Source organism: Equus asinus, chromosome 22, assembly GCF_041296235.1.
Source record: "Equus asinus isolate D_3611 breed Donkey chromosome 22, EquAss-T2T_v2, whole genome shotgun sequence".
Taxonomy (NCBI): domain Eukaryota; kingdom Metazoa; phylum Chordata; class Mammalia; order Perissodactyla; family Equidae; genus Equus; species Equus asinus.
In genome coordinates, this window is record NC_091811.1 from 55793432 (window position 1) to 55818972 (window position 25541).

General features: G+C 41.8%; 1 protein-coding gene across 1 annotated transcript in view; it reads right to left on the reverse strand.

The window, feature by feature from the left end:
• Window positions 1-3223: 3223 nt before the first annotated feature.
• Window positions 3224-25541, reverse strand: part of TESPA1 (thymocyte expressed, positive selection associated 1) — a 34973-nt gene continuing 12655 nt past the window's right edge. Inside the window, exons 4-11 of the mRNA XM_014834303.3 lie at window positions 20205-20254; window positions 19565-19618; window positions 18783-18819; window positions 18411-18509; window positions 16573-16781; window positions 14201-15009; window positions 12983-13076; window positions 3224-4007 (exon numbers count right to left, since the gene is read on the reverse strand). Coding sequence (XP_014689789.2) covers window positions 3763-4007; window positions 12983-13076; window positions 14201-15009; window positions 16573-16781; window positions 18411-18509; window positions 18783-18819; window positions 19565-19618; window positions 20205-20254 — 1597 coding nt within the window. The 3' untranslated portion in view covers window positions 3224-3762. The remainder of the gene's footprint in view (window positions 4008-12982; window positions 13077-14200; window positions 15010-16572; window positions 16782-18410; window positions 18510-18782; window positions 18820-19564; window positions 19619-20204; window positions 20255-25541) is intronic.

Sequence of the window (25541 nt, forward strand, 5' to 3'; positions counted from 1 at the left end):
TCATTCCAGCCCTTAAAAATACTGTCATCCCTGCTTCAGCAGCGTTGAGTTCAGACTTTCCCCCATTGCAACAGCCGTAAATAAAGTCTTTTTTTGCCTCTTTAACTTTGTCTGGTGTAATTTTTGCTTTGACATTATCCACAGTTTACTGATTAAGAATCTGGGCACAGGAAAACTGAGTAACTTGCCTAAGGTCACACAGTTAGTGAGTGACTAGATTCTAGCCTTATCTCCTCACTTTACTGACATGCTGATGCTGTAAGTCAGGGCTTTCTATCTCATTTGAATCCTGCCTAGAATAAACATTGCTGTGTTAAAAGCACTTTTATACCATTATTTCATTTGCTACAACTCAGCAGACTAAACAGGACAGGTATTTTATCTTTATAGTTGAGACCTTAGGGAGGGTAAACACCGGGCCTAAAGCACACAGCTGGCTAGCGTAAGATCCCAGTAAATATGTTTGTTCCCATGAGTCTGGGGCCCCAAGGTTCAGGGTTCAGTCCTCACTGCACTCTGGAGCTGTGAAGCTACCTACTTCCAGATACCGGGGCTGGGCTGACTTGGAATAACCACCCAATCCTTGGATTTTAGCAACTCTGGAAGCTTACACCTTCTCATGTCAGCTCAGCACCTCTGGTCCCTCTCCGTTCCAACAGTCCCTTCTCCCCTCTGCCACCCAACAGCCTCCAGGGGCCTTTCTGCAGTGTGGAAAAGCCATTTCCAAAGCCTTCCCCACCCACATTACTTTCCTTGGAACCAGCTCCCTGTAAGGACCCTGTCTTTCCCTAGTTTCCTCTTAGAATTCAGTTAGGAAAGCCAATTTGTATATGAACACTTGTCACTTTGCCTGTGGGACCACAAGTATGAGCTCCAGCCTGTTTCCTGCGGGTGCCCTATCTCACTTTGGCGTCTCTTCTCTACACAGGGCTTTCTAGGTGATCCAGGATGGCACTGGGGGCGATGGGAGTGGGTGGGAGTAGTTGTGGCAGACAGCAGTCAGCACTGAAAGGCGCTCGAGAGGATTGTGCGGGAATGCCTGGAAAGCACAGAGAAAGTATCTAATGGAAAAACGTCCCCCACTCACGGCCAGGGTTCCCCAGCTGTCGTCATGGCCGCCAGCGTCTGGTCTTAATCAAGTTCATTTCCTTCCTCTAGGCCTTTTTTCTTACAGTCAGAGAACTGGGCTAGTCATTTCAAGCTGTGATATTCTATGATTCTCCGCCCTCGGTTTTCCTAGTGGGAATGAAAATATTAACCCCTTTTCTGTTGGGCTCACAGGGGTTTAGCAACTCGGTTGTCCTGGTGGGCGGGACGCTTCCAAAGCAGAGCATAGCCGGGATCCGGGAGCACTGCGGGGACTACAGGGCTGCGCTCCACTGAACAGCCCCTGGATTGCCAAGCGTTGAATCCTTTTCTCCCAAACGCAGCGCCCGACCTGCCCTCCACTCCGCCGCTCTCACCCACATCGGGGACAGGCGGGGACTGTGGATCGGCCTGGGGGCCTGGGGGCTATAAGCGGCTGTCCTGCTGCGCCCAGCCCGGGAGCTCTGTCTCCCCCGCACCACCCCCACCTCCCCTTCATACTGGGGACCGTCGGTGGCCAGGGCGTCTGGCAGAGAAGCCTGGTTCTCCTCAGGAGGAGGTAGAGCCGAGGTAGATGCTGGAGATAGCTTAGGCGAGAGAGGGGCTGGGGAAGCTTTTGTTCCCGGGGGTAAAAATAGAACCTTCCGCAAGGGATGCTGATTCACCGTCTGAGTTCTTCCGGAACTGCCCCGGAGGGGAAGGGGAGGCAGAATGCATTGTTTCTTTTCCTCCCTCCCTGGTATGGCCTGTGCGGTCCACCGGGTACTTCCCGCGGACTGTGTGAGAGAACAGAGCCTGAGGAAGCAGCTAGGGAACAGAGGAGGTTATCCGGTCCACATCCTACCTCCAGCATGCTATCCCCGTCCCCCGCCAGACGCGCTCCTCGGAAGCCCTCAGTTGTTCATTCTTGTATCTCGTAGTAGCTTCTGGCGAAGCTGAATGTGGGGATTGCCTCGTTCTGCAGCCCCAAACCGTTTCCTCAATATGCTGTTAGTCTCTTAGGCTCGTTAGATGAAGTAATCCCAGATCCTTTTGTGCTCTCTCATGACCAAGGTGGCCTGAAGTTCCCCTCAGCTTGACTAAAGTTTGGACAGGTTTCTTTCTGACACTAGGCTCTGACCTCCGTTTTCTTAGAGGATTTATTTTAGAAAGCTTGTTATTGTCAATCTTTTCTCTGTCCCTTTGAGATATAAGTCTTCTCCCAGCCTCATTCCAGTTTTACAACCCAGGAAAGTCTTTCTCTACACCTGAGAACCATCTCTCTGAAACGTAAACATCAAGGAAAACAGCAGCCCTATCTTCTTGCTTTTGTGGAAGGAAGGCTAGGAGCCTAACTTCAGCAGGGCCCCTGGCTCCAGTTGTAAAACTACCTCATGTCATGAAGGTACCAGAGATCTTACTTTTCCTTTGGGGAAGGCCAATTAGGAAACACAGATGGTCTAAGCTTCCCACTACTCCAGCTCTTAAAAACTCCTTGTCTTTTTTTTTCTTTTGTAAAGATTTTATTTTTTTCACCTTTTTTCTCCCCAAAGCTCCCCAGTACATAGTTGTATATTCTTCATTGTGGGTCCTTCTAGTTGTGGCATGTGGGACGCTGCCTCAGCGTGGCTTGATGAGCAGTGCCATGTCTGCGCCCAGGATTCGAACCAACGAAACACTGGGCCGCCTGCAGCAGAGCACGCGAACTTAACCACTCAGACATGGGGCCAGCCCCAAAAACTCCCTGTCTTTTTGTTTCCACCTGGCTATGCAAATTAGACTTGGTCTACACTCTGTGCTCTCTCTCCTATCGCTGGCCATAGAATTGGAATAAAATCAACCTGTGTTGCCTCGTCATATCTGGTATGATTTTTTTTCTTTAACACTCATGGTTATGCTTTCCCTCAAATCCCTCTCTTCTGGTCTTTGCTGTCTTGTGATTTGTTAGTCAACCAAATAATGCATTACTACAAATGTGTGCGTGGGTATGCGTGTTCTCTCTCCCACTCTACTAAAATTTTCTTGGAGGAAAACTTGTCTAAGATGCTGTGTACCACATACAGCCCGGTAGAGCACTGTGGGTGCCCAAGACCTGTTTGTTGACAAAACATTTTCCATCCAACACAAATAATGACCGTTAATTCTCTTTTAAAAATGCCGAGGTTTAAAAATATTTTTATTTGTATTGTTTTCTGCCAGCAGAAAATACTGTGAACTTTTTTGCAGTGGCCAAGAGGAGGGATCCTGAATTCCACTCATCTCTTTTCCTAGGAAGATACAAAATTTGGGATAGAGGGAGAAGCTGATTTTTAAGGGGGAGGCTCGAAGTGGATCTCCTCAGATGAGGCCTCAAGAAGACAAACAGGACTGTGGTATTGGGAAGGACTTCCTGGAATTTAACTGGGGGCACATAGGGCTCTGCAGAGGCTCAGAGGGAGTCCCCCTGCAGATTGCACCAAGGTTTCAGAGCCCGACAGTGGGATTTCTCCTTCCTCACCTAGCTTGAGCCCTTTGAGAGTATTCCAGTAGCAACCCTTGTTCCTCAAACTTGATTATCCTTAAATTCTCTAACTGCTCTAGGCAGTGACAAAGTTTGGGAGAAAATTAACTCTTTTTCCAGTTCACCACTGTCCATATCATGTGTTTCAATACCCACATAGTAGAGAAACCAATGTGCAGAGAAATGAAGGGACATGCCTAGGGTCTTTCTCTGTGTGTGCAGTTTACAACAGCGTCAGATGTCAATTCCAAGTCTCTCAGGCTGGTCTTCCTTCCAGTGTACCATGCTGCCTTTCTCCCGCTGAGTTCAGCAGTTTGTAGGGCCAGGGAGCAGGAGCTGGATGTTGGAGGCTGTACAACCTCCTTTAAGAAGAGGTGGGAATTAGGCTCTTCTGTGAAGCCACTGCTGTCAGAGCATGTGCTGTGGTGGTGGCGGAGGAAGCCTGTGATGGGAATTAAAAAGAAACATATCATGCATTTTTGAGGCAACTTTGGGTACTGGTATTGGTAGAAACTTTCACACTCCACCTATGGAAATGTTTATAATAAAGTTATTAGCAACAGCAGCAACATCAAAGAGTCATGTCACTTAGACTTTCTTTTCTTCTCACCATAAAGTGAGATTTCTGAGTTTACCTCTTATTTTTTTATGCTTATAAAAAAATTAAAAATAAAAAACTTTTATCCTTATTCTTTTATATAGATTGCTGAGCACTGCTGGAGAAAGTTACAAAGCCATTGCCATCCATGTTCTGTATCTTGAACTGAGCCTTAACATTGCTCACCTATTCAAATGTTAACACGTTTCTCTTAATAAATATTTCTCTTGTGCTTTCTCTATAGTGGAAATCACAGGTATTTACTACCTTCCTCAAATTCCCTGCCTCACACTTCTTAGTGGTGACCCAATAGGAAAAAGAGAGAGACCAATAGGCAGAGATTTCTTGACTTCCCTCTTCAGGTGAGCAATGGAACTATGTTCACACCTGTCCTTTTTCCTTTCCTCTAATGTCAAAGATCTGTACCTTTAGCTCATGGCTAAACCCTCCAAGAGTGCTTGGGATCTCAACTCATTCCAATTCTTCAGAGACCTCAGATCATTGCTCTCCCTCCTCTCCTGACCCATGGCCTCTCTCACCCAATGATTCATCCTTCAGCAAATACACATGCTGAAATGTTCCCCATGCTAGAAAAAAACTAAACAAAACACTCCTTAGAGTCTCTTGACCTCTTTACCCACTTTATTTGCATAATTTCCTATTCACTTTTCATATTAATATTTTAAAGCCCCGTCACACAAGTAAAAATACTCTTACTAAGGTTTCTAATCATTATCTAGTTGCAAATCCAATGGTATCTTTGCCTAGTCCTTCCTACTGGATATTTTGTGACGTGTTCCTGAAGACTACACTCTCCTTCTTAAAACAAACTTCACTTGGCTTCTATTTGAAACTTTCTTTTTCTAATCAATATGGCTACTCCTTTATGGACATCTTTTGTTTGATCAATCCTTAAGTATTAATGTTTCTCAGGGTTCCTTTTTCACTCCAAATTCTGACTCTGCATACTTTCCCTAGCTGAATTATTATTTCTCATGCCTTCACCCAGTATAAGTGAGCATTGAATTCTAAAGAACTCTATCCTCAAATTCATACATGCAGCTGCCTTATGGACGTCTCCATTTTAGTGTTTCAGAAGTACTTTATATCCAAATCTGAACTCATCAAATTGTTCTAAACTTGAAATAGACAAACAAGATTACCAGATACCCTTTCAGTACAGTGTTAATCTTGAGTTCCTATTTACGGGGCTGTTTTATTACTCTGTAGGGGCAGATATTACCTTATAAATTTATGTTGGGTAGAGGTGCAAATAATTTCTTTCCAGTGTAACCAATAATCCCAGAGATTAGAGTTTATGGTGTTGGATATTAACCAGTTTTGCAGCTACCTCAGCAATCTGTTAGGTTGTCAATATGTAACTAGCTTCTTAAATACTCTTTGGACGTGTTCAAACACAGTACTGGTATCTCATGATTAATGAGTTGAATAAAATCTTTGAACATGTTTATCTTACATTTGTGTAAGTCATTATTTTGCCTTTTTGAAAATTATACTTTAAAATATTTGCCTTCCAACTTGTTAGTTCTACTGTATTTTGTTCTTAACAAAAGGACATTAATATTCACTTTGTCATCCAAGAAGAAACCTCAAAATTTCTCTGTTTCTTGTTTTTCCTTATTCCTACCTCCCCAACACAAGTCTGACTGGTCTTAGGCTGAGCCATTGTGCATATTAAATATCTTAAAATTCCACCCTTCTTTCCTTCCATCCCTAGTAACCTCATCTTGTTTCTGGTCATCATGTTTCTCCTCAGTCTTAAATGATTTTCCTTACTCCACTGGCTCTCTGTTCCAACCATCTCCCATACGTCTGCCAGAATGATCTTTCTAAAAGATAAATCTAATTATATCACTTCCTTTGTAAATTTTTAAGTGGCTCCTTATCTTCCTAGACTAAATCAAAACACTTAAAATAGCATAGAAGACTTTGTTTCAAAATCTGCTATCTATTTATCTTTCCTTAATTTTTTTTTGTTAAGAAAGATTAGCCCTGAGCTAACATCCGCTGCCAATCCTCCTCTTTTTGCTGAGGAAGATTAGCTCTGAGCTAATGTCTGTGCCCATCTTTCTCTACTTTATGTGTGGGACGCCTGCTGCAGCATGGCTTGATAAGCGGTGCGCAGGTCCACGCCCAGTATCTGAACTGGCGAACCCCAGGCTGCTGAAGTGGAGCAGGTGAACTAAACCACTATGCCACAGGGTTGTCTCCTCCTTTTCTTAATTTTGATCTTCTCCCATGTATCCCCTTTCTCCCATTAGCACGAGGTATAGTTTCTGAAGACAGTGTGACATTTCATTCCTCTCTGTCTTTGAACGTGTTTTTGCCTCTCCCTAGGATATCAATGTCCGGCTTCTTCTTCTACTTCCCCTCACTATCCTTCCCTTGTTCAACTTTTACTCATCTGTCCAGATTCACCTGGATATGTCGTCCTCTGGGAAGTTCATCTTTCTATATCCCTGTGGCATTTCTTGAATTAAATCAAAATAACTGTTGATTTTCCTGTCATGTCTTTCACTAAACTATGAACTCCAACTATCCTGTGAGTGTTCCAGCTTACTCTGTATAATATTCCTCTTGCCAGTGAGTTTATGAGAAGGAAGCAAAATCCAGTGGTGACAAAGGTAGGGAGGGTATTGGTGCTTAGCTCAAAGGGTTAGGCACACAGTCCGTGAAGGTCAGATCCAAGTACAGGTAGTGAGGCTTGCTCTGGTCCACACCTTCAGCCTGAACTCCTGCACATTCATGGCAGAGTGTTCCGATGAAAAGGACACTGGTTTGGGAGTCAGGAGACCTGAGTTCTAGTTCTGACTCTGATATTAACTACGTAATCACATGATCTTGTTAAGTCACTTTTCTTCTCATGTAGTTTATATGATAATAAGACTTATGCGAGATGATATCTCTGAAAGTGCTTACAATCACTAGAGGCTCTTTCTACCTGAAGGGCTGGGTAAGGTACTGTGGACGCACCTGGGCCTCTGCTCAGCACATCTCTAGGAGCAATGCTTACATTGCAGTCTGCATGAATGTTGACACCTGAAGCTGTGTGGCTTGACAGCCTTGGATATAGCCTTGGTAATCCATCAGAACATTTGAAATGTATAACTTAGAAAATGGGCAATATGCAATGCCAGTGGAGATTATCCTTCTGCCTTCCACAGCTCTAGAGAAGAATGAGGCAGTGAGATAACGGGAAGGCCAAGGAAGAGAAAAGAATATACCGAGAGGTGTAACAACAAATATAAATTGATGCTTAATTTTCCCTATCATGAAAGAAACTTCTCCCTACACTTCCCCTTTCTTATATCATGTTCTTTAGAAAACTTGCAAGTTCTTTGTCTCTTTGAAAGGTATGAAAATCTTTTTTAAAGCCTAAATAAACCTCTTGCCACCGTTATGACACAGAAATGTCTTTCTCAAGGATATGGAAATCATTGTTTTGAAATGTAATCATCAAGGACCATAGCACCCCTATTTCCCAGTGTCCATGGGAGGGTAGGAGTCTAACTTACGTGCCTGGCTCCAACTTGAAGAACTACTTTCTGTCATAAAGATATGAGAAGTTTTATTATTCATTTGGATACAGGAAATTAGCTAACACAGTTGGTCACCCCAGTTACAAGGCAAATCTAGGATGAACTATGTATGACAAATGGTGCTGTCAAGTCCTCTTCCTTGAGGGCTAGTTATTGTTTATTCTGACAACATGTATGTAATGGGTTGTATCTGCTCGGCTATATATGAGGGCGAGAGTTCCTTCTGTCTTTGCAATCTCTTTAGTGGGTTGTCTGTGATGCACGTCATATTCTGGTTTAATCCTTATTCTAAAAAATAAAACTGTTTTCTACCTTTTATACCTTTCTGGAGAGATTTTCTGGGGTGGTAGAAGATTTTCTTTTTAATTATATTTCCCTAACAGATGCAAAACAACCTTGGTAAGAATTGTAAATGAGGCAGAAAAATAATTGTCACATTCTCATGTTGTCCCCTCTCCCCTTTCATATCTCTCCCTACACTTCCTATCTGATAGTCCCTCTTCAGAATTTATTTTGGTATAAAAATAACTGTGCCCAGTGTCATCATCTACAAAATGTGGAACAACAAAATAACATATATCACAGGATTAAATAATATAATTCCCATAAGGTGCCAAGGATAGCATCTGACATATAGTAAGCGCTATACAGTCGGCTCTCCAGAGGTTCTGTGCTGTGGATGGAAAGGACTACCATGGCCCTATCTGTACTGAATAGACACAGACTTTTTTTCTTGTTATTATTCCCTAAACAATATGACAGCTACTTACATAGCATTTACATTGTATTAGGTATTAAGTAATCAAGAAATGATTTAAAGTATATGCAAAGATGCATGTAGGTTATATGCAAATACTATACCATTTTATATACGGAACTTGAGCATCCCCGGATTTTGGTATCTTCAAGGGCTCCTGAAAACAACCCCCCATGGATACTGAGGGATGACTATCTATAAGTATTTGTTATTGTTAATATTATCAGATGGGAAAATCTTACATCAAAGAGCAAGTCTGTAGCTACCTGGCTCACATGGGTGCCACCAAGTACAAACAGATAGTTTTGAGTTACATGCCCAACATTTGGGATTATCTCAGACTAGTTTCCTTCCTTATTCTGTCTTCTGCACCAGCCTCCCTACCTCATCCCTCCTGTCTCTTGTCTCTTCTCCCACTGTCACCAGCAGAGTTGACCATAAAATGAAACCTCCCACCTCCAGATATGATCACTTCACAAAGAGAATATATATTGGCCTGTGCTACTTCAGACCTGGTAAAATAAACAAACAACCATGGAAAATAAAAACCTCCTCCTTGGTCCTACCTCTTATAAATGTGGTGAAGGCCAAATGGTTTAAATTTCAGTAAAAGGGCACCAATAGAAAGGGCTGTGAATATGAAATTCTTGAGCGTGGTGCAAATTGTGAGGAATGATGAGGGTCATTCTTTCTCAGCAACTTGGAGGAAGATGAAGATTTCTTCTCTGGCAGAGATTAAATGAGAGAGTAGACAGGAAGAAAGCTGATAGCTGGGGATCAGATCCTCTTTTAACAGAAAAGATGCCCTTGTGCTAATTACAGAAAGGAACTCATCTTCTGTAGATGAAAAAAAGAGAAATCCCTCTTAGAAGATGAAGACCCTTGAGATTTTAGATGGGGACCTCAATAGAGCTGGATTGCACCCCTCTTTGTCTTTTCAGGTGAATGTCTCTGTGCAGTGTGAGGGCTATACAGCTGGGGGCAGTGGCCGGCTGGGTGCTGCTACCACTTCCCACCCATGCTCGCACCCCTCCTCTGCCTGATAACAAGAAGTAGATTAACACCTGGGACTTGATAAAGAGAGCCTGGGAGAGAATTAGTCTCTAGGAGATAATTACAGACCCTGGAAGAGATGGAATGGGGTTGGTTCTCAGTACATCTGAGGAACTGCCTCACTCAGCTCTGCCTTTGATGGTGGCAAGTGAATTTCTTCCTTCCATATTTATCACACAATCTTTAATCTTGGCAGTCCTGAGCTGCTTTCATAGGTATTTCCTCCTTCCTGTGATCTCGTAAAGGAGGACAGAGGTGGATGGAGAGAGAGAGTTCATAGCCTTGTGGAAGATGATTAAACAGATACATTTTTGTTGTTGCTAGAGCTGTCAAGTGGATTCTGACTCCCAGCCACCCTGTGTACAGCAAAGCAGAACCCTGCCCAGTCTTTTTGTGCCATCCTCTCACCTTCCGGCACTATATAGGCAGTGTTCTGCTGCTACTTACAAACGCAGAGAACATTGGAAAGATTCGGGAAGCACTGTGGCCCTCCGCCTCAGCCAAAGACGCGTCTGTGAAGCAGAGATCTCTCAGTCTGCTAGGGAATCAGAGAAGGAAAATCTACAAATGCATTTCCTCCTTTACCTGAGAGACTAAGTACATGTAATTTCTAAAGTTACTATGTTTCATTGAATCCCATAAGGCGTCTTTTGTAAGACTCATAATTATTTTATATTCTGCTAAAAAGGCAAAAAAAAAAAAGAGGACAATTAAATTGGCTGACAGTGCCAATTGTAAGACCCATTCTATTTTAGAGTTATTAAAATGTGGAAAAATGAATGCCTTAGAATAAGTGAAATAGAGCATTTCTGACCACAATCTCTCCTGCTGTAAGGAAATCCCATCGCCCTGGCAGAAAATGGAATCCAGTTACTTATTTGAAATACATAACTCCTAGTAATACTTTCTCCTTGGCAATCCAATTATAATCTTTCTGTTTACTGACACTTAGTCAAAGATGGGACAGGTTTGTGAGAGGAACCGGGGTCCTGGGTGTTTCACGGATTGCCCAGAAAGGTATAACCGTATAGATCCTGCACACAGCCCTCTTTGCTGGGCATCTTGGCATTTTCTTGTGAGAAGCTGACATCTGCTGGACACATAACACTCTAGCAAAGCTTTGTATTTTAGAGTAAATTAAATTCTTGGCAGGGAAACCTAGCTATGGAGCATATACTCCACATTTTCTATTTAAATTTGGTAAGTTCAGCGGTTATTTTCCTTTTCAAGTGTTGCATGCTGTGGCTGAGACTGCATGAGCTTTAGAATTCAAGCTCACATTCAGTGCATCTTTAATATGTGAGGATAAAGCCCTTCAATTAAACCAGTTGTTCTTAACCTTCTTGGTGCACCAGAATCATTGTCTTTGATACACTGTTCATAAGGATGGCCACAACAACCCTCCCATCCCACATGCTTTTTTACAATGTGACTTTGCCACTCCTATTAAAAAGTAGAGTCTGTTTTCCTTCCCTTTGAATCTAAGTTGGCCTTGCGAGTTGATTTGACCAATACCATGTGATAGAGGGGACATTGTGCAACTTGCAATGTATCCTTAAAAGGAGGCGCTGCAACTTCAGTTCTTGCTGAACTTCCATAGAAGCAAGACGAGTTAGATCACTGAAGAATGGCACCCCACCTGGAGAGAGTGCCTGGCTGACAGTTAGCACCAAGGTTCCAGACATGTGGGTGAGCCTGTTTTTTGACCTTCTAGTTCAGCCCAGCCACCTAGCCAAAGCAACTGCATAAGTGAACTCAGGTGAGACAAGCAGAAGAACATCCCAATAAATCCACAAAATGGCGAGAAATAACAATTTTTCCTTTAAGCCACTACATTTTGGGTGGCTTTGGTTTACTATGCAGCAGTAGGAAACTGTTGCACTAGGACAGCTTCAAAAGAAGAATAAATAATAAGGCCAAGTCCAAACCCAAGAGATTTGCATTTAATTCTATTGGGTGGAGCCTTGTAAATAGCAACTTTTTAAAAAGCTTATGGGACTGAAAGTCACTGGTCTAATTATTTTATGCCCATGAATACCTTTTCTAAAATCAGCAGCAGCAGCAATATCACTGTTCTTATTCCAATGTTACATTACCTTCACACACTCCCTATAAAATTTTGAAATGTTATATAAATGCCTAGTCCACATATACATGTGATATATATATACAAATTATTATTATTATTCTCCTATTTCATAGGACAAAACTAAAGTTAAGTGATTCCTGCAAGATCATTGAACTAGTATGGGGTAGGTCATTTGGCTATTTCCTAAACTTTTTCAGCTACTTATAACATATTGCTGCCATGTGATATTTCTCTCTTTTGTGAGTGACTAACGGGATACATACAGTCTAGGTACCTGGAAATGAAGGTAATGGGTAAGAGAGAAAGAAGTGTAATTAGGGCCCTAAAACTACAGAGAATTAGAATTAAAAGAGTTAGAATCCTAAAGATCTTTATGATTCGGGACAAGTAACACTGAAATTTTGGCGTATTAACCAAAAAAGCTGTCGGGCTAGGAAGTGCCATAATAGTACTAAGGCATCGAAAATGGAGGGAACTCTAAGCTAGATTCAGTTACTTAATTCAAGAAAGATTTCAGGTCCTACTGTCTTGGAAAAATCATTACCCCTGATGCCATGCTCTCTGTGGTCCTAGGGGATAGGTGGTAAAAATACAGGAGACTAATTTCTACTTAGTTTAAATGATAAATCTTTAGCCAAAATGTTCAAAGGTATAAAGGATACCTCTAAAAGAGTTAATACTCAAAACACACCTCTAGAGGAAAGAAATTTCACCTTTATAGCAATAATTGCCATGTGAGACTCATTGTCTTCTTTGAAGAGGGGGAAGAGAGCCATGTGCCTCAGACCCTGGCTGCCGAGAGGAACTCAGAGCCTACAGGAGCATAGCTGTGAGATACACTGAAGAGTCTTCCGTAAGTCCCAGGATGTGAGTTGATTAGAAAGAAGCTGAAGGCAGGTGCTGGGATACAGATCTCCATAGCTGGTCCTCACCTGTTACAAAACTTCTGCAGAGTCTCAGGCCCCGTGCAGAGCTAGTCAGCCAGAAACTCTGGGAGGTGGGGCCCAGGCATCCATATTTTAACAAGCCCTCCAGGTGACTCTGATGCTGTAGTCTGAGAACCACTGATATAGAGAAGTATTTATTCAGCCATAATAGAATCATCTGAGGAGCTTAAAAACAAAAAATCAGCTACTGGTTTCTATGCCATACCAATTAATCAGAATCACAGGACGTGGGATCCTTCATCGTAGGTATTTTAAAAAATCTTCCCAGGTGATTACAGTGTGCAGCTAAGTTTGAGAACCACTGCCTGTGTGTGTGTGTGTGTGTGTGTGTGTGTGTGTGTGTGAGAGAGAGAGAGAGAGAGAGAGAGAGAGAGAGAGAGAGAGAGAGAGAGAGATGGAGAGAACCCACTTACTTCCTGAGTCTTTGCCAGAAAAAGTCTGGTAGATGTGGGGGTGTCTGGGTCCACTGGGCCAACAGCTCTCCTCCTCTTCACTGTTGCTTTGCACCTGTAACCAAGATCCCAGCAGAACTCAGTCAGGGCCAGTGAGGGGAAGGTGTGGGATGGCCGGCTGCTGTAGGGGGAAGAGGCCGATTGTCCTTGGGAGACCTAGCCTCTTCTCTTGTGGTGGGAAGCCAGTAGAGAGGAAGGCAGGAACTGAGATGCAGCTCTACATTCAAAGAGAAGTGACACACACACACACACACACACACGATAATGCAAATCACCACAGCTTCTCTTTGTGGCAAGGATTGGAGAGCTTTTCCAAGAGACCCCGGCACTTGATGGCAGTACTGTCTATAGGCCCAGGCAAGAGGATTTTACGGTCCATGAGATGAAGGCTTGGTGGACCTAGAGGATGTACCCATCTGGCTCCTGCACTACCCCTTTCAGACCATGCTCTGGTTACCAAGAATCCCCAAATGTGCTGCTCGAATGGCCCCAAGCCTGCTTCAGGGAACTGCACTGACTTTGCCTGGCGTCAGTTCTCTCAAGGGCTGACCTCTCCACTACTGTCTGCACCCCCAAGCCTGAGTGATGACCAATAGATGGCTATTTGTGTGGATAGGGGGTGTGTGGCATTTGGATATGCATGTTAGGGTGTTCACACACGTGTGTGCAAGTCTCTTATGGTGCAGGCAGGACAGGTCTAGGCATGGGAGGAGAAGGGGACGGGCCAGGGGCTGGAGAGTGGCTCTGCTCACACTGCTATGTTCTAGCGCAGAAGTCTTAAGAGTCTGAGAATTCTAGATTTGAACCTAGACTTCCAGGTTCTTATGGGTACACATTTGTCAAGGTAGAAGAGAACATATTTCATTTAATAGTGTTTAGCTTACTGTATAACTGGCCTCTATTTGTACTCTTGTGTGGACCCCACAAATGATAGGGGCAGGTGTGCTTGATGAGAAACTTCAGTGAAATCAGATCAGATGAGGAATTAGAAAAGCAGTTCTGGGCTCTCTTAAGAAACTGGGCTTCTCTTCTTCTGTGTTAACCTACTACCAAAGGTTTCTGAATGTAACTGAAGAAGTGGTATATCTGGTGAGGACAGGGAGCCTGGATTCCCTTTACCCAAGGCAAGAATCTACCACCTTTCTCTACCAGCCCCTCCCTCACCTCCAACCCACTCACCTCCTCTGAGTCAAAAGTGTCCCGCAGTTGCTGGGTTAGAGATTGGTGCAGTTCTGGTCTCTCTTGACTCTGCTTCCATTTCCGCTGGATGGCGGACAGGTCTAAAGACTTAGACTTCCTGCCCATGGAATTCTTCTGAAACAGGCTCTTTCTTGCTCTGCTCTTCCTTTTCCAGAAAGTCTCATCGTTGGCTGAATGGGCTTCCTTATTGGTGGCCTGTAGACCCCACAGCTCTCTCTTTACCTGTGCAGAGTCTGTGCTCCACTGTAGATCTGCTCTGGCTAGAGAATGTGTGCAACAAGGTGCCTTGGGGTTAAAATCCAGAGTTCGTGATGATGCTTGCACTATGGACATCCCCTGCTGTCCATCCTCTTTAGGGCAGAGGACACATGGACAGGAGGAAGTGGGCAGCTTTGTACCCTTGATGGGGGGCACAGGATCTTCCTGTGAGCCTGGCCCAAACCCAGGGTCTTGCTGGAGGACCAGCTTCTCTCCTCTCACTCTGTCCATCACTTCCCACACCACTTGGTCCAAACTATTCCTTTTGGGAGTATTAGGGGGTGGTGAGAGCCGATCTCGGGGGCATGTATACAGGCACATTTTGGAAATGGCTTTCCGGAGGCGCTCTCTGGGTGAATGAGGTTCAGCTTCTGGAGCCAGAATCCTGATGGATGGCACATCAGTTGGGTTGCAATTCCAGAACATGTGGGATGGTGTGAACTTTTGGACAGGTGTCTTAGACACATAGGAATAGAGACAGAAGAAGGCATCAGCAGTGACAGCCAGTGTTTGCACCTGCTTGAACCTGCCTGGGCACAAGGGTTGAAAATGGTGAGTCTGGGGAGTCATCAGCAAATTATCTCTTGTATCTCTCCCCTCAATAGCCTTCCTAAAGCTCAAAATTTAGAAAAAAGTTGCCACTTTCCCCACTAGTGTTTCTCCCATTTAGATTTCTGACATGTAGGATCCCCTTCTTGACTTCCTGACTCCCCATCCCAAATAGATATTTTCCTTTAGCCCAAAAATGAATTCTATATGGGATGAGAAACTTTTCTATATCTTGATTTGGTGTATCCTTTCTGCTGTCAGTATATTCTAAATGATAGCCTCTATCACTGTGTTTACTTTAGATGAAAAACATGACAAAAAAGGGCAAAACCAACATTATTTTCTTAGACAGTAACAAAAGGGTTATAGAAGGCTTCTCTATAGCAACAAACTTGAGGGTTATTAACTACTATGCAATGGACTAGGGTAGAGAAATTTAAATGGACTATATCATTTCTACTAGACCTTGCTTCCCAGAGTGTGGTCACTAGCCCAGTAATATGGGTATTGCTTGGGGACTTGTTATAAATGCAAAATCTCAGACTGTACCTCAAGAATTTTAACAGTATCCTTTGGTAATTCATATGCACATCTGTCGTTGAAAAGCACCATGTATCTATTAAACTGTAAGCTTCCTAAAGGCAAGAATCACGTTCCTGTGGTGAGGCTGTGATTCTTCCAGAATTTAACACCTAATTATGTACCTGGCACGTAAAAGGAATTCAATAAATCATCCTCTAACTTTAGTATGCATGGGAATCATCTAAGGTGCTTGTGAAAATACTCCCGCTGAAAAGCTTTGTCTCAGCATGTGGAGCTCAGGAGTGTGGTTATATCAAGCTTTTAAGTTGAATCTGATGCAAAGAATCTGAAACAAAACTGTCAGAAACACTATCATCTTGGGGGTGTAGCAGAATATAATTTGAAATATGTTCTAACATATAGAATCAAATAGAGTCTTTTATCCTTCATCCAGGTGGAGAAGCCCTCTCATGTCTTCCCTTAGAATGGAATCGGCATGACTTAAATCCTTGTTTCCCTGGATGTGGTCTAAGGATTACACATAAGAATCATCTGTGTGCTTGTTTAAAATAGACATTCCTGAACCTCCTCCACTCTGGAGGAAAAGCCTACAAATGTGAATGTTTTATAAACTCCCTGGGCAATTTAACATATTTAACTTTGAGAACCACTGCCCTAAATGGAAATGATTTTAATGTAGTGGCTACAAATGGGGAACATTCTATAATTCCAATTGAGAAATAGAAGTTGGAGATAACATTTAAATAGGTTGTTCTGATTTGATTCAGCTAAAAGAGAGAAGGCCTAAGAAAGCCATAGTAATATGAGGTCTCTTGAAGACTGTTTCTTTAAGCGAGAGGAGCAGATGTTAAAGTTCTCCATCTTCACTGAAGACAGCCTAAGAAGAAGAGACAAAGGGTCGAGCGAACCTGACCAAGAGGAAGTAGGATTTGGAGCATTGATCCCTGTTAATGTCTGGAGGCTGGGGGAGAAGTAGAACCCAGATCTGTGGTAACACTCACTGGCCAGCATGAGGCAAGGGTCCTCCATCTCAATCCTCCGCACCTGGGCCTTCAGGAAGAGCTGGAAATCAATGCCTTTTGCCTGAGAGGGGGTGGTGAAAAATCGGGAAGGAATCCTAGATGTGTCCTTGTGGTCCTCTTGGCCAAAGCCCAAACTGAAGAGGACATCTTCTGCATCTTCTTGCACCTTGTCCAGAATCTCAGAGATGCTGCAAAGAGGGAGTTTGGGTAAATGGGGTAATCCAGAGTATCTAATCAAAGTGTCAGGAAACTTAGATATCTTTCTGGCCATTTCTCTACCTTCCATGTGGCTTTGAGAAAAGCTTTCACTTCGCTGAACCTAAATTCTCTGTCTGAAACATGAGAATTACAATCCAGCTCTGGCTTAAAAACTGAATACAATTCTATCAATGGATAGATAGAATGAATCCAATGAACAATGGATTCCAAATGAATGAAAGTTTACTATGGAGGGATTTGAAAAATCAAAAGCAGTTATAGATGCAAAGAAATCTTGTGGTTGTGTTATTAGCCAGTCAGTTTCCACTCACACAAACTATGATGTAGCTGGCTTTGCAGCTTACTACCCAGCTTGCCCCAGTGGTTGTGTGGGACAACTAAGCAATGAGTGTGTAAGGAACATAAAACTCATTTTATTCTTACCCTGAGGGTGAAAATTAATCAATATAGGTATTTTCAAAAACTGATTTTGAGAAGTAAGCCCCTTGATAGCACTATTTTCGGGACAGAAGCTCTGCATTACAGAAGATCAAGCTGTCTCTCAGAATGGTACCAACATGTATCTGCATCCAAATCTGTGTACTACCCAGCTGGGTGACACTAGAGCTCAGTGGCTACGCTTCCAAACAACAGTGGGGATCGGGGGGCTGTGGATTAGTATTTGAGACTTTGAATAATCACTGTCACTCTCAGAAAGGATGCTGGGCTTTTTGATCCAAATAGGTACCATCTTGTTTAATTAATAGGTGGATAATTGGAATTCCTGGATCTACTCTTGTGCTTGCCTCCTACATGCTGGTTTTATCTCTATGGTCCTAAGTCTGCTTACCTGAATTATGGGCATAAGACTGGATCATTGGTACTCCACTATGGCTTCACATTAGAATCATCTTGAGGGGCTTTAAAAAATATGGATATCTGAGTCTCATCTCTAGAGATTCTGGCTTAATTGAACTGGGGTGTGGCCAGGGCTAAAGCTCAGTGATTACAAATCACTAAAGATAGTTACATGGGTAATAAATCTGAGAACAAGCTCTCAAATTCAAACTTTGACTCCAATTTCCAGACACTTTTGATTATACCACACTAGTTTTCATCACTTTTCATCTTGTTTTAAAGTTATTTGTGTGTATATTTTGTTCATCCTATTGGATTGTTGAGCTCCTTGTCTGGTTGTCTTTTTCAAATTCCATGCGGTCATTGCTTGGCCTGCATTAGGGGATACAAAATTGCCTGGATGACTCAATGTTTTATTGCTTCAATGAACAAATCAACTAACCAATATGTTTATTGATTATTTATTGAGTCCTTATTGTAACTCCAGGAACAGTGATGGTACCAATACTACACTTCGTGGGGTACAAGGTTTAGTGGCAGAAACACCTATATTTCACACATATTTTACACATAGAATACAGCTCTGAGCAGTAGATTCCTCTGCATCCTTGAAGCATAAGTAAGGTCATACTTCTAAAGTATGTGACTACATAAAAGCTCCAGAAAGAAATCCCAGAAAAAATGGGCAATGGATCTCAGTTCCATTCTCCTCTGCCTCTCATCTTCCCCACCCTTACACCCCTGCCAAACTTGGTACCTACCTTGAACTAGTCTTGTTGGTCCCACCAGTCATGCTGCTAGAAGCCAGACTGCAACCAAGATCGAGTAGCTGGCAGGGCCGGGCTGTCTCCAGGAAACACCTGCAGGGATCAGAGCCCATGTCATACTAATCTTGTAAGCAATCTGCACCCTGGCTCTAAGACATGCCCTGCTGGGCATATTCACTCCCTGCTGGGTACCTTTGAACCAACTACTGTAAAAACTCAGTCTATGGCCTCATTGCCAGTTGGAAAATCTCACTCTCTATTGTGAATCTCCAGTTCCTTGTCTTAAATCTCTTGACTCTGACACCTACCCCAGTTCGGTAGCTCCTGAAGGAGATATCATTCAGCCTGGCTGAACCTCACACTTACCTGGAGAAGAGTTTGCCATTGGTGGCCAACAGTGTGGCTGGACAGGAAATGGAACAGAAAGGCAGAGAGAAAGTTAGAAGGGAAAATTAAAATCACCTAAGCTGTCTCTCTGAACTTAAAACTCAGCCACCTCTGTTCCCCTCCACCACTGCTACAGGCTACCTGCACCCTGTGGACTCTGCTCTTTATGGGAGTGTCTAAAGATTATCAAACACAGATCTGGAAGGGGGACAAATATAACTGGCCCCGAGGCTCTGAACTTCTGAACCATGACTGGTGTGTAGGCAACAGTTTCTCTGTCCTGAGGAGGATAGAGTCATTCAGTCCTCCAGACCAGTGGTCCTGTCCCTCAAACGTGACTCTCTACAGGCCCCAGGGGACACTAGTAGGTTGCTATACGTCTACCCTCTATTCAAGCCCTAGGCTTCCTGCAATGCAGTCTCTTTCCTGTACCCAGTACTCGGGCTGCTTATACAGAAAACAGTTTCAAAGATGTTTGGACAGCCAATGTTATGGTGATTTTATATATCTTCCCAGGGGCCAAAGGAAAGCTCCAATGATGGACCAGTAGACATCACGACAGGCTGGTGAGGAAGTATTTCTGTGCACATGACATTTTTCTGAGTTTTACATTAGATCATAATGAGACTTCTTGTTCCCTACAGATGAGACCCCAGGGATGGGCTGCTTCTTTCAGCTGTTCTCTCCTTCCATTCTACCCTTAATTCAGCCAATGCATAGCCTCATCCTTGGTGCCAATCTCAGAGAGCTGTGCCACTTACCCTCTGCTCCAAGGGTCAAGTCATCTTCAAAGCTGGTTCCATGGCTGGGGCACCCTGTCAAACAATAAGGCAAAGGTCACCAAAAATCAGGCTTGGACACACACACACATAACATCTGTATACACGAACATCTACAACCACGCAATCACATCAGACATCTACACTTTTGCAAAACTATCCCTAGCTATACAAACACTACCTCAGAAATCACAGTCATATTTTGATTTGGAAAGAATCACAGAAAGACTCACCTATAATTAACCTGTCCTCTATATCACATAGCCATGTCCACAGTCCTCTGCCAAATAGTAAGCACATGAGAGGGTGCACTCACACACATAAACACACATTGTATAGAGCTCTTCCCACAGCAGCGATTATTAGCTGAACAACCACTAACAGAAGATAATCTTTGAGTACTAGTCAGCCTGTGGGCTCTCAGCCAATGCTTTCTCTATCTTTTGGACCTTCTGGACTGCCTTGTGACCACTAATAGGCATTTGGCAGACAGTTAAAGACAGTCAGGATTCTTACGCATGCATATGTGTGTGTGTACACATGCACTCATATGTGCACATGCACAGCCATACCCCTCTCCAGGTAGAAGAGCAAGAGAAGAAAGAACAGAGCCCATACTCACCATTGTAGATTGACTGTCCTGCTTCCTCAAAGAATCCTTCTTCAGAGTATCTAAAAACCAAAAATAATCTTATAGGTTGAAACCATTACATTTTCCAAGGGTCTTTTCCTCAAATATAAGTTCATGTAATTTTCCAGTGACAGTCAGTAGTATTTAAATTACTTTTATGTTGAAGAAAACTAAGACAGAGTGGTTATTTGACTGACAAATTCATAGAGGTAGTGAGGGGAGCTGGGACTGGAGTTCACTGCATTTCAGGTTGTGCTGCCATTGCACTGATCCCATTGTCTAAAGTCAGCTTAGCAACAGTTCTCCAGGTAAAATCCTAGGTAAAATAGGAAAGAAAGAATACAGGAATAAAACCGGAGAATTACATTTATAGAAGCAGGGATTTGTGTGCCATAATTTTCACAACACGAATACAAATACTGAGGGACTGGCCTGGTGGCATAGTGGTTAAGTTTGTACTCTCTGCTTTGGTGGCCCAGTGTTCATGAGTTCAGATCCCAAGTGCAGACCTACATACTGCTTATCAAGCCATGCTGTGGCTGTGTCTCACATACAAAACAGAGGAATATTGGCGCAGATGTTAGCTCAGGGACAATCTTCCTCAAGCAAAAAGAGGAAGATTGACAACAGATGTTAGCTCACAGGCAATCTTCCTCACCAAAAACAAAAGAAAACAAATACAAATACAGAAATTTTAAAAAACTTTTAGGAGGTCGTGTTATCCACCCACACCTCCTTCCTTCTCTCTGAGCCATGTTCTTGCTGAACATCACGTCTTCCAGGAAGTAGCAGAATCTGCATCTTGGTTAGAGATTTTATTTTAACTTTTTGAGATATGGTCTTATCAAACATTTACCATCTCCATAAGAAGAACAGACAGAAATCAGCATAAATGGTAGTGAGAAACTGAGTGCTCATATTATCCCTTATTATTATCATTTTCATGGATATAGGGTCTGTAGTGATGTCCCATCTTTCATTCTTGATATTGGTAATTTGTGTTTTCTCTCTTTTTATCTTTGTCGGTCTTGCTAGATGGAAGAAATTCTCTGTCTAAACAGGTGAGTGAAGTAGTCTGTGAAAAAGCTTTGAACAGGAACCAGAGCACCTGGATTCCAGTCCTGGTTCCTCACTGCTGTTATATTCTCAAATATTACGTAAGGGAATTGGGATGCCTAGATGTTATCAATTTCTAAGTCCACTTCAAGGACTAATTTGTCATGAGTTTTATAGAGTTTGCTTTCCTGAAAGTTTTTAAAATGGAAGTTGCACATAATGCTTTGAATGTAATCTCAAACGGAGGCTGGAGCAGAGAAGAGTTGTTAAAGTGGGTTTACCAGGGAAACCGACTGGATGCGTCCATTAGAGATGGTCTTAAAGGAGTTTTCTCCTTTATCAGTCTCTAGTGATCCAGACAACTCAGGCTAATGGAGTATCACTTAAAGAAATTTTTAATAATGGGAATGGGTTTACTAATTCAACATCTGTAGATCAAGTTGTGTTTAAATTTTACAAAATAAACCACTACATTTGTAGACATCTTTTCTTGGTACCTTCCTTTCAATACTGAAAAAATCAACCATGTTTTCCCAAACCTGAATTTTTGTGTCTTCATGAAAAATCTACATCAAGGTACATTATAAAACATGAAATGATACTCAAGCTAATTAAGAATGAGTAACTCATAATACAATTAGAACTACAAATATATACTTTCTTCCTAATAGACAATTACATAAAAATATATACTTTAATATAATACTACAAACACATAACATTTATACTATTACAAATATTAGCATAAATTAATATTTACTATTACTACTAAAAACACTATGATGACTGATATAGTCAACCACTAGAACACTGAGATTTACTATTGCATTTAATGCTTGTGCTGTAGCTACACAGTAATGCAACTACTAAAGCCCTCTATTATTATAACTACTACTAAAACATCTACTATTCCACTTCTAGGTAGAGACTCAGTGGAAATGCCTCTATATGTCCACCAAAAGAAAAAATAATATTCATAATAACCCAGAATTGGGAGACTCCAAATCTCTAATTATTATAAAATGGATAAATGTACAACTTAATCCTACACAACAATAAAAAATAATGACCTATTGCTGCATGAAAAACATGGATGAACATCATAAACATAATGCTGAGCCAAAGAAACAGAGATAAAACAGTACGTATTGTATGATTCTATTTATATAAAGTTTGAAAAGTGCAAACTTCTCTATGATGTTACGAGTCAGGGTACTGGTTCTTGGGAGCAGGCTAATGAATGGAAGGGAACAGAAGGGGCTTCTGGATGCTGGTAACGTTCTGCTTCAGGTTTCATGGATCTATTTCTTTTGAGAAAATTCATTGTGCTATATATTTAATACGTGTTTATATTTCAGTAAAAATTTTATACTTCAATATAATTTATATGACTATTACTTTAACAGCTATATTGAGGTGTAATTGACATGCAAAGAACTGCATATATTTCATGTGTACAATTTAATGAGTTTGGACATATCCAAACACCCATGATTCCATCGCCAATTAAGGTAACAGACATATCTAACATCTCCCAGAGGTGCCTTGTTTCACTTTGTCTTTTTTGTTTGTTTCGAAATAAGAACACTTAACATGAGATCTTAACATGAGATCTATCCTCTTAACAAATTTTGAAGTGCACAATACTGCATTGTTAGCTATAGACACTATGTTGTACAGCAGATCTCTAAAACTTATTCATCCAGCATAACTGAAACTTCGACCCATTGACTTGTACTACAATTTATATTAAAAAGAAAAATGCTAGTGATATGTATGCTATACTTCAATAAAATTTTCATTAAGAAATATCACTGATAAAATTCCTGATTTGTCCAAAGCAAAACTTGGTATTATACATTAGATACAAGTTCTTGCTGGGTGTTCATCCTTTATGTTTTTTCTCTAGTTATGCCTTGGCAGGCATGTCCATGTTCTCTGTATGAGGACCAGCCCAGGGTAAGCCTTTGATAGTGGGCTTTTCCATGTGTATGTGGACTCTACTGCAGGAGAATGGATGTAGGGCTGGACCTACTGATGCCTTTTTCACTAAGTGTGCTGATCTGAAACTTCATGGCCATCACCAAGTCCCAGGCAAGTCATGCATTATTGCTTAGGACATAAAACCAATGACTAGACACTGGATCTACAGCTGCTCCTCTCTCTCCATCTTTGTGTTCACAGGGCCCTTAGCATCATTTCAAATCTGAACTAGAAAAGCCAAGGTCTGCTCCTCCTATGTACCCAATCCACAAACAAAGAGGAGGGAGTAAGATTGGATTGTGAGAAGTAGACGTTTTTAGCTTCTTCTGGCAATTTCTATAGGTCTCACTTGCAGAGATTTAAGCTGAAGTCCACACAGACAATTTTTGGGTTCCCAACTCTATCTCTGATGATTCAAAAGAAACACATTCATGTCCTAAAAAATCCCCTGAGAGGAAAGGGGGCTGGGGGCTGGGCACAAAGGGTGAAGTGGTGCACCTATAATATGACTGACAGGGGCTGGCCTGGTGGTGCAGCGGTCAAGTTCACACGTTCTGCTTCTTGGCGGACCAGGGTTCGCCAGTTCAGATCCTGGGTGCAGACATGGCACTGCTTGGCAAAAGCATCCCATGTATAAAATAGAGGAAGATGGGCATGGATGTTAGCTCAGGGCCACTCTTCCTCAGCAAAAAGAGGAAGATCGGCAGTAGTTAACTCAGGGCTAATCTTCCTCAAAAAAAAATAAATATGACTGACGATAATGTACAACTGAAACTTCACATGGTTGTAAACTATCATAATCTCAATAATAATAATAAATAAATCCCCTGAAAGCTTAAGAGGAGAAAGAAAAAGGAGAGGTGTAGTTTGTACAGATATACGTGATCTAAACCTGCAGCAGAATGGTCTGCCTATAGATTCAATTACAGTGAGACACACTGACACAAGTTGTCCAGGAAGTTGGTGAGCTTTCTTGGAGAGCTTGTCAGGAAACAAAACCCTCTTGTGACCAGAGGGTGTTTGGCATTGGAAAGAAAATGGAAACTATACGGTCTTGAAAGAAAATTTGAAGAGTGCCTCCCTGGGCACCTGTCAACAAGGTGGACAGATAACCAGTGAATGTGGGCTCCTTGTCCATCTTCTTTCCTCTGTGGTCTTGGCAGCCTAAGGATCAAAGACTGTGGTAGCTCAGAATGTCATATTTAGAAAGTATTTCCCTCCTATCTTCTTCATTGTCTATTATCAAAATCAAGCGTTCTCTCATTATCATCGTCATTCTTTAATTTTTCTGATTTTCCCATACAATTCAAAATATTACATACGTATTAGGGAGGATTAGAAAATAGAGAAAATTGGAAATATTTTATAAACCTAATAATTCCCCTTCCAGAGACAAATCTAAGCATGTTAATAGACTTACTTGTGACTTTTTTGGAATTTTAAATATTGAAGTTTTTTCAACATACAGAAAATTAAAGAAAATATGACAGATACCCTTGCAGTTATCCCCTTATTTTAAAAAATGTAAACATTTTGTCATATTTGCTTCAGAGCTGTTAATAAAAAATAAATAAAATATTAAAGATATAACTAAAGTCTCATTTTACTTCCATTCCTTCCTAGAAATAACCACTTACCCTAGAGTTCATATGTATTACTTTTAGAACTACTTTTCTGATAAACAACAATAAGAAATTTTCACATGTTGAGGTATATGGGGTGGCTATTCTGGTTTAAACCTGATTTTGCGTGAACTAAGGAAGCCTGACTTATGCCTGTCAAACATACATTGTATATCTGCTTAACCATTGAAGTAAAAATGACGCATTCTATACAGAAACTGAAATATAACAGTGTACACTGAAATTTACAGAATGTTATGAGCCAATATGACCTCAATCAAATAATTTTCAAAAAAGAATGCATTAAATATCATCCCAAAGTATAAGAATGCACTTTTCGAAGATAAGAATGCATACTTCCTTTCCTAGGACACCAATATCAGTGTTCCTGAAGATAAGTTTCATTCTTGGACATCAGAGTCATGTTGACCTGCTAATCTGTAACTAAATATCTCTTTGAAACTTTGATGAATATGTATCCTGCGTGTTTGATGTATGTTCTTTGTTCTAAGAAGGTATAAAACTGCAGGAAACCGTGCTTCTCTGGAACACTTTCTTCGTTTGTGGAGACTGCCTTCCCTGGCTAGTGTTCTGCTTGACTTAAGTAAATTTCACCTTATCTCTCTAGATGCTAGATAAATAGACTTATTTTGTGAAATTTTAAAGT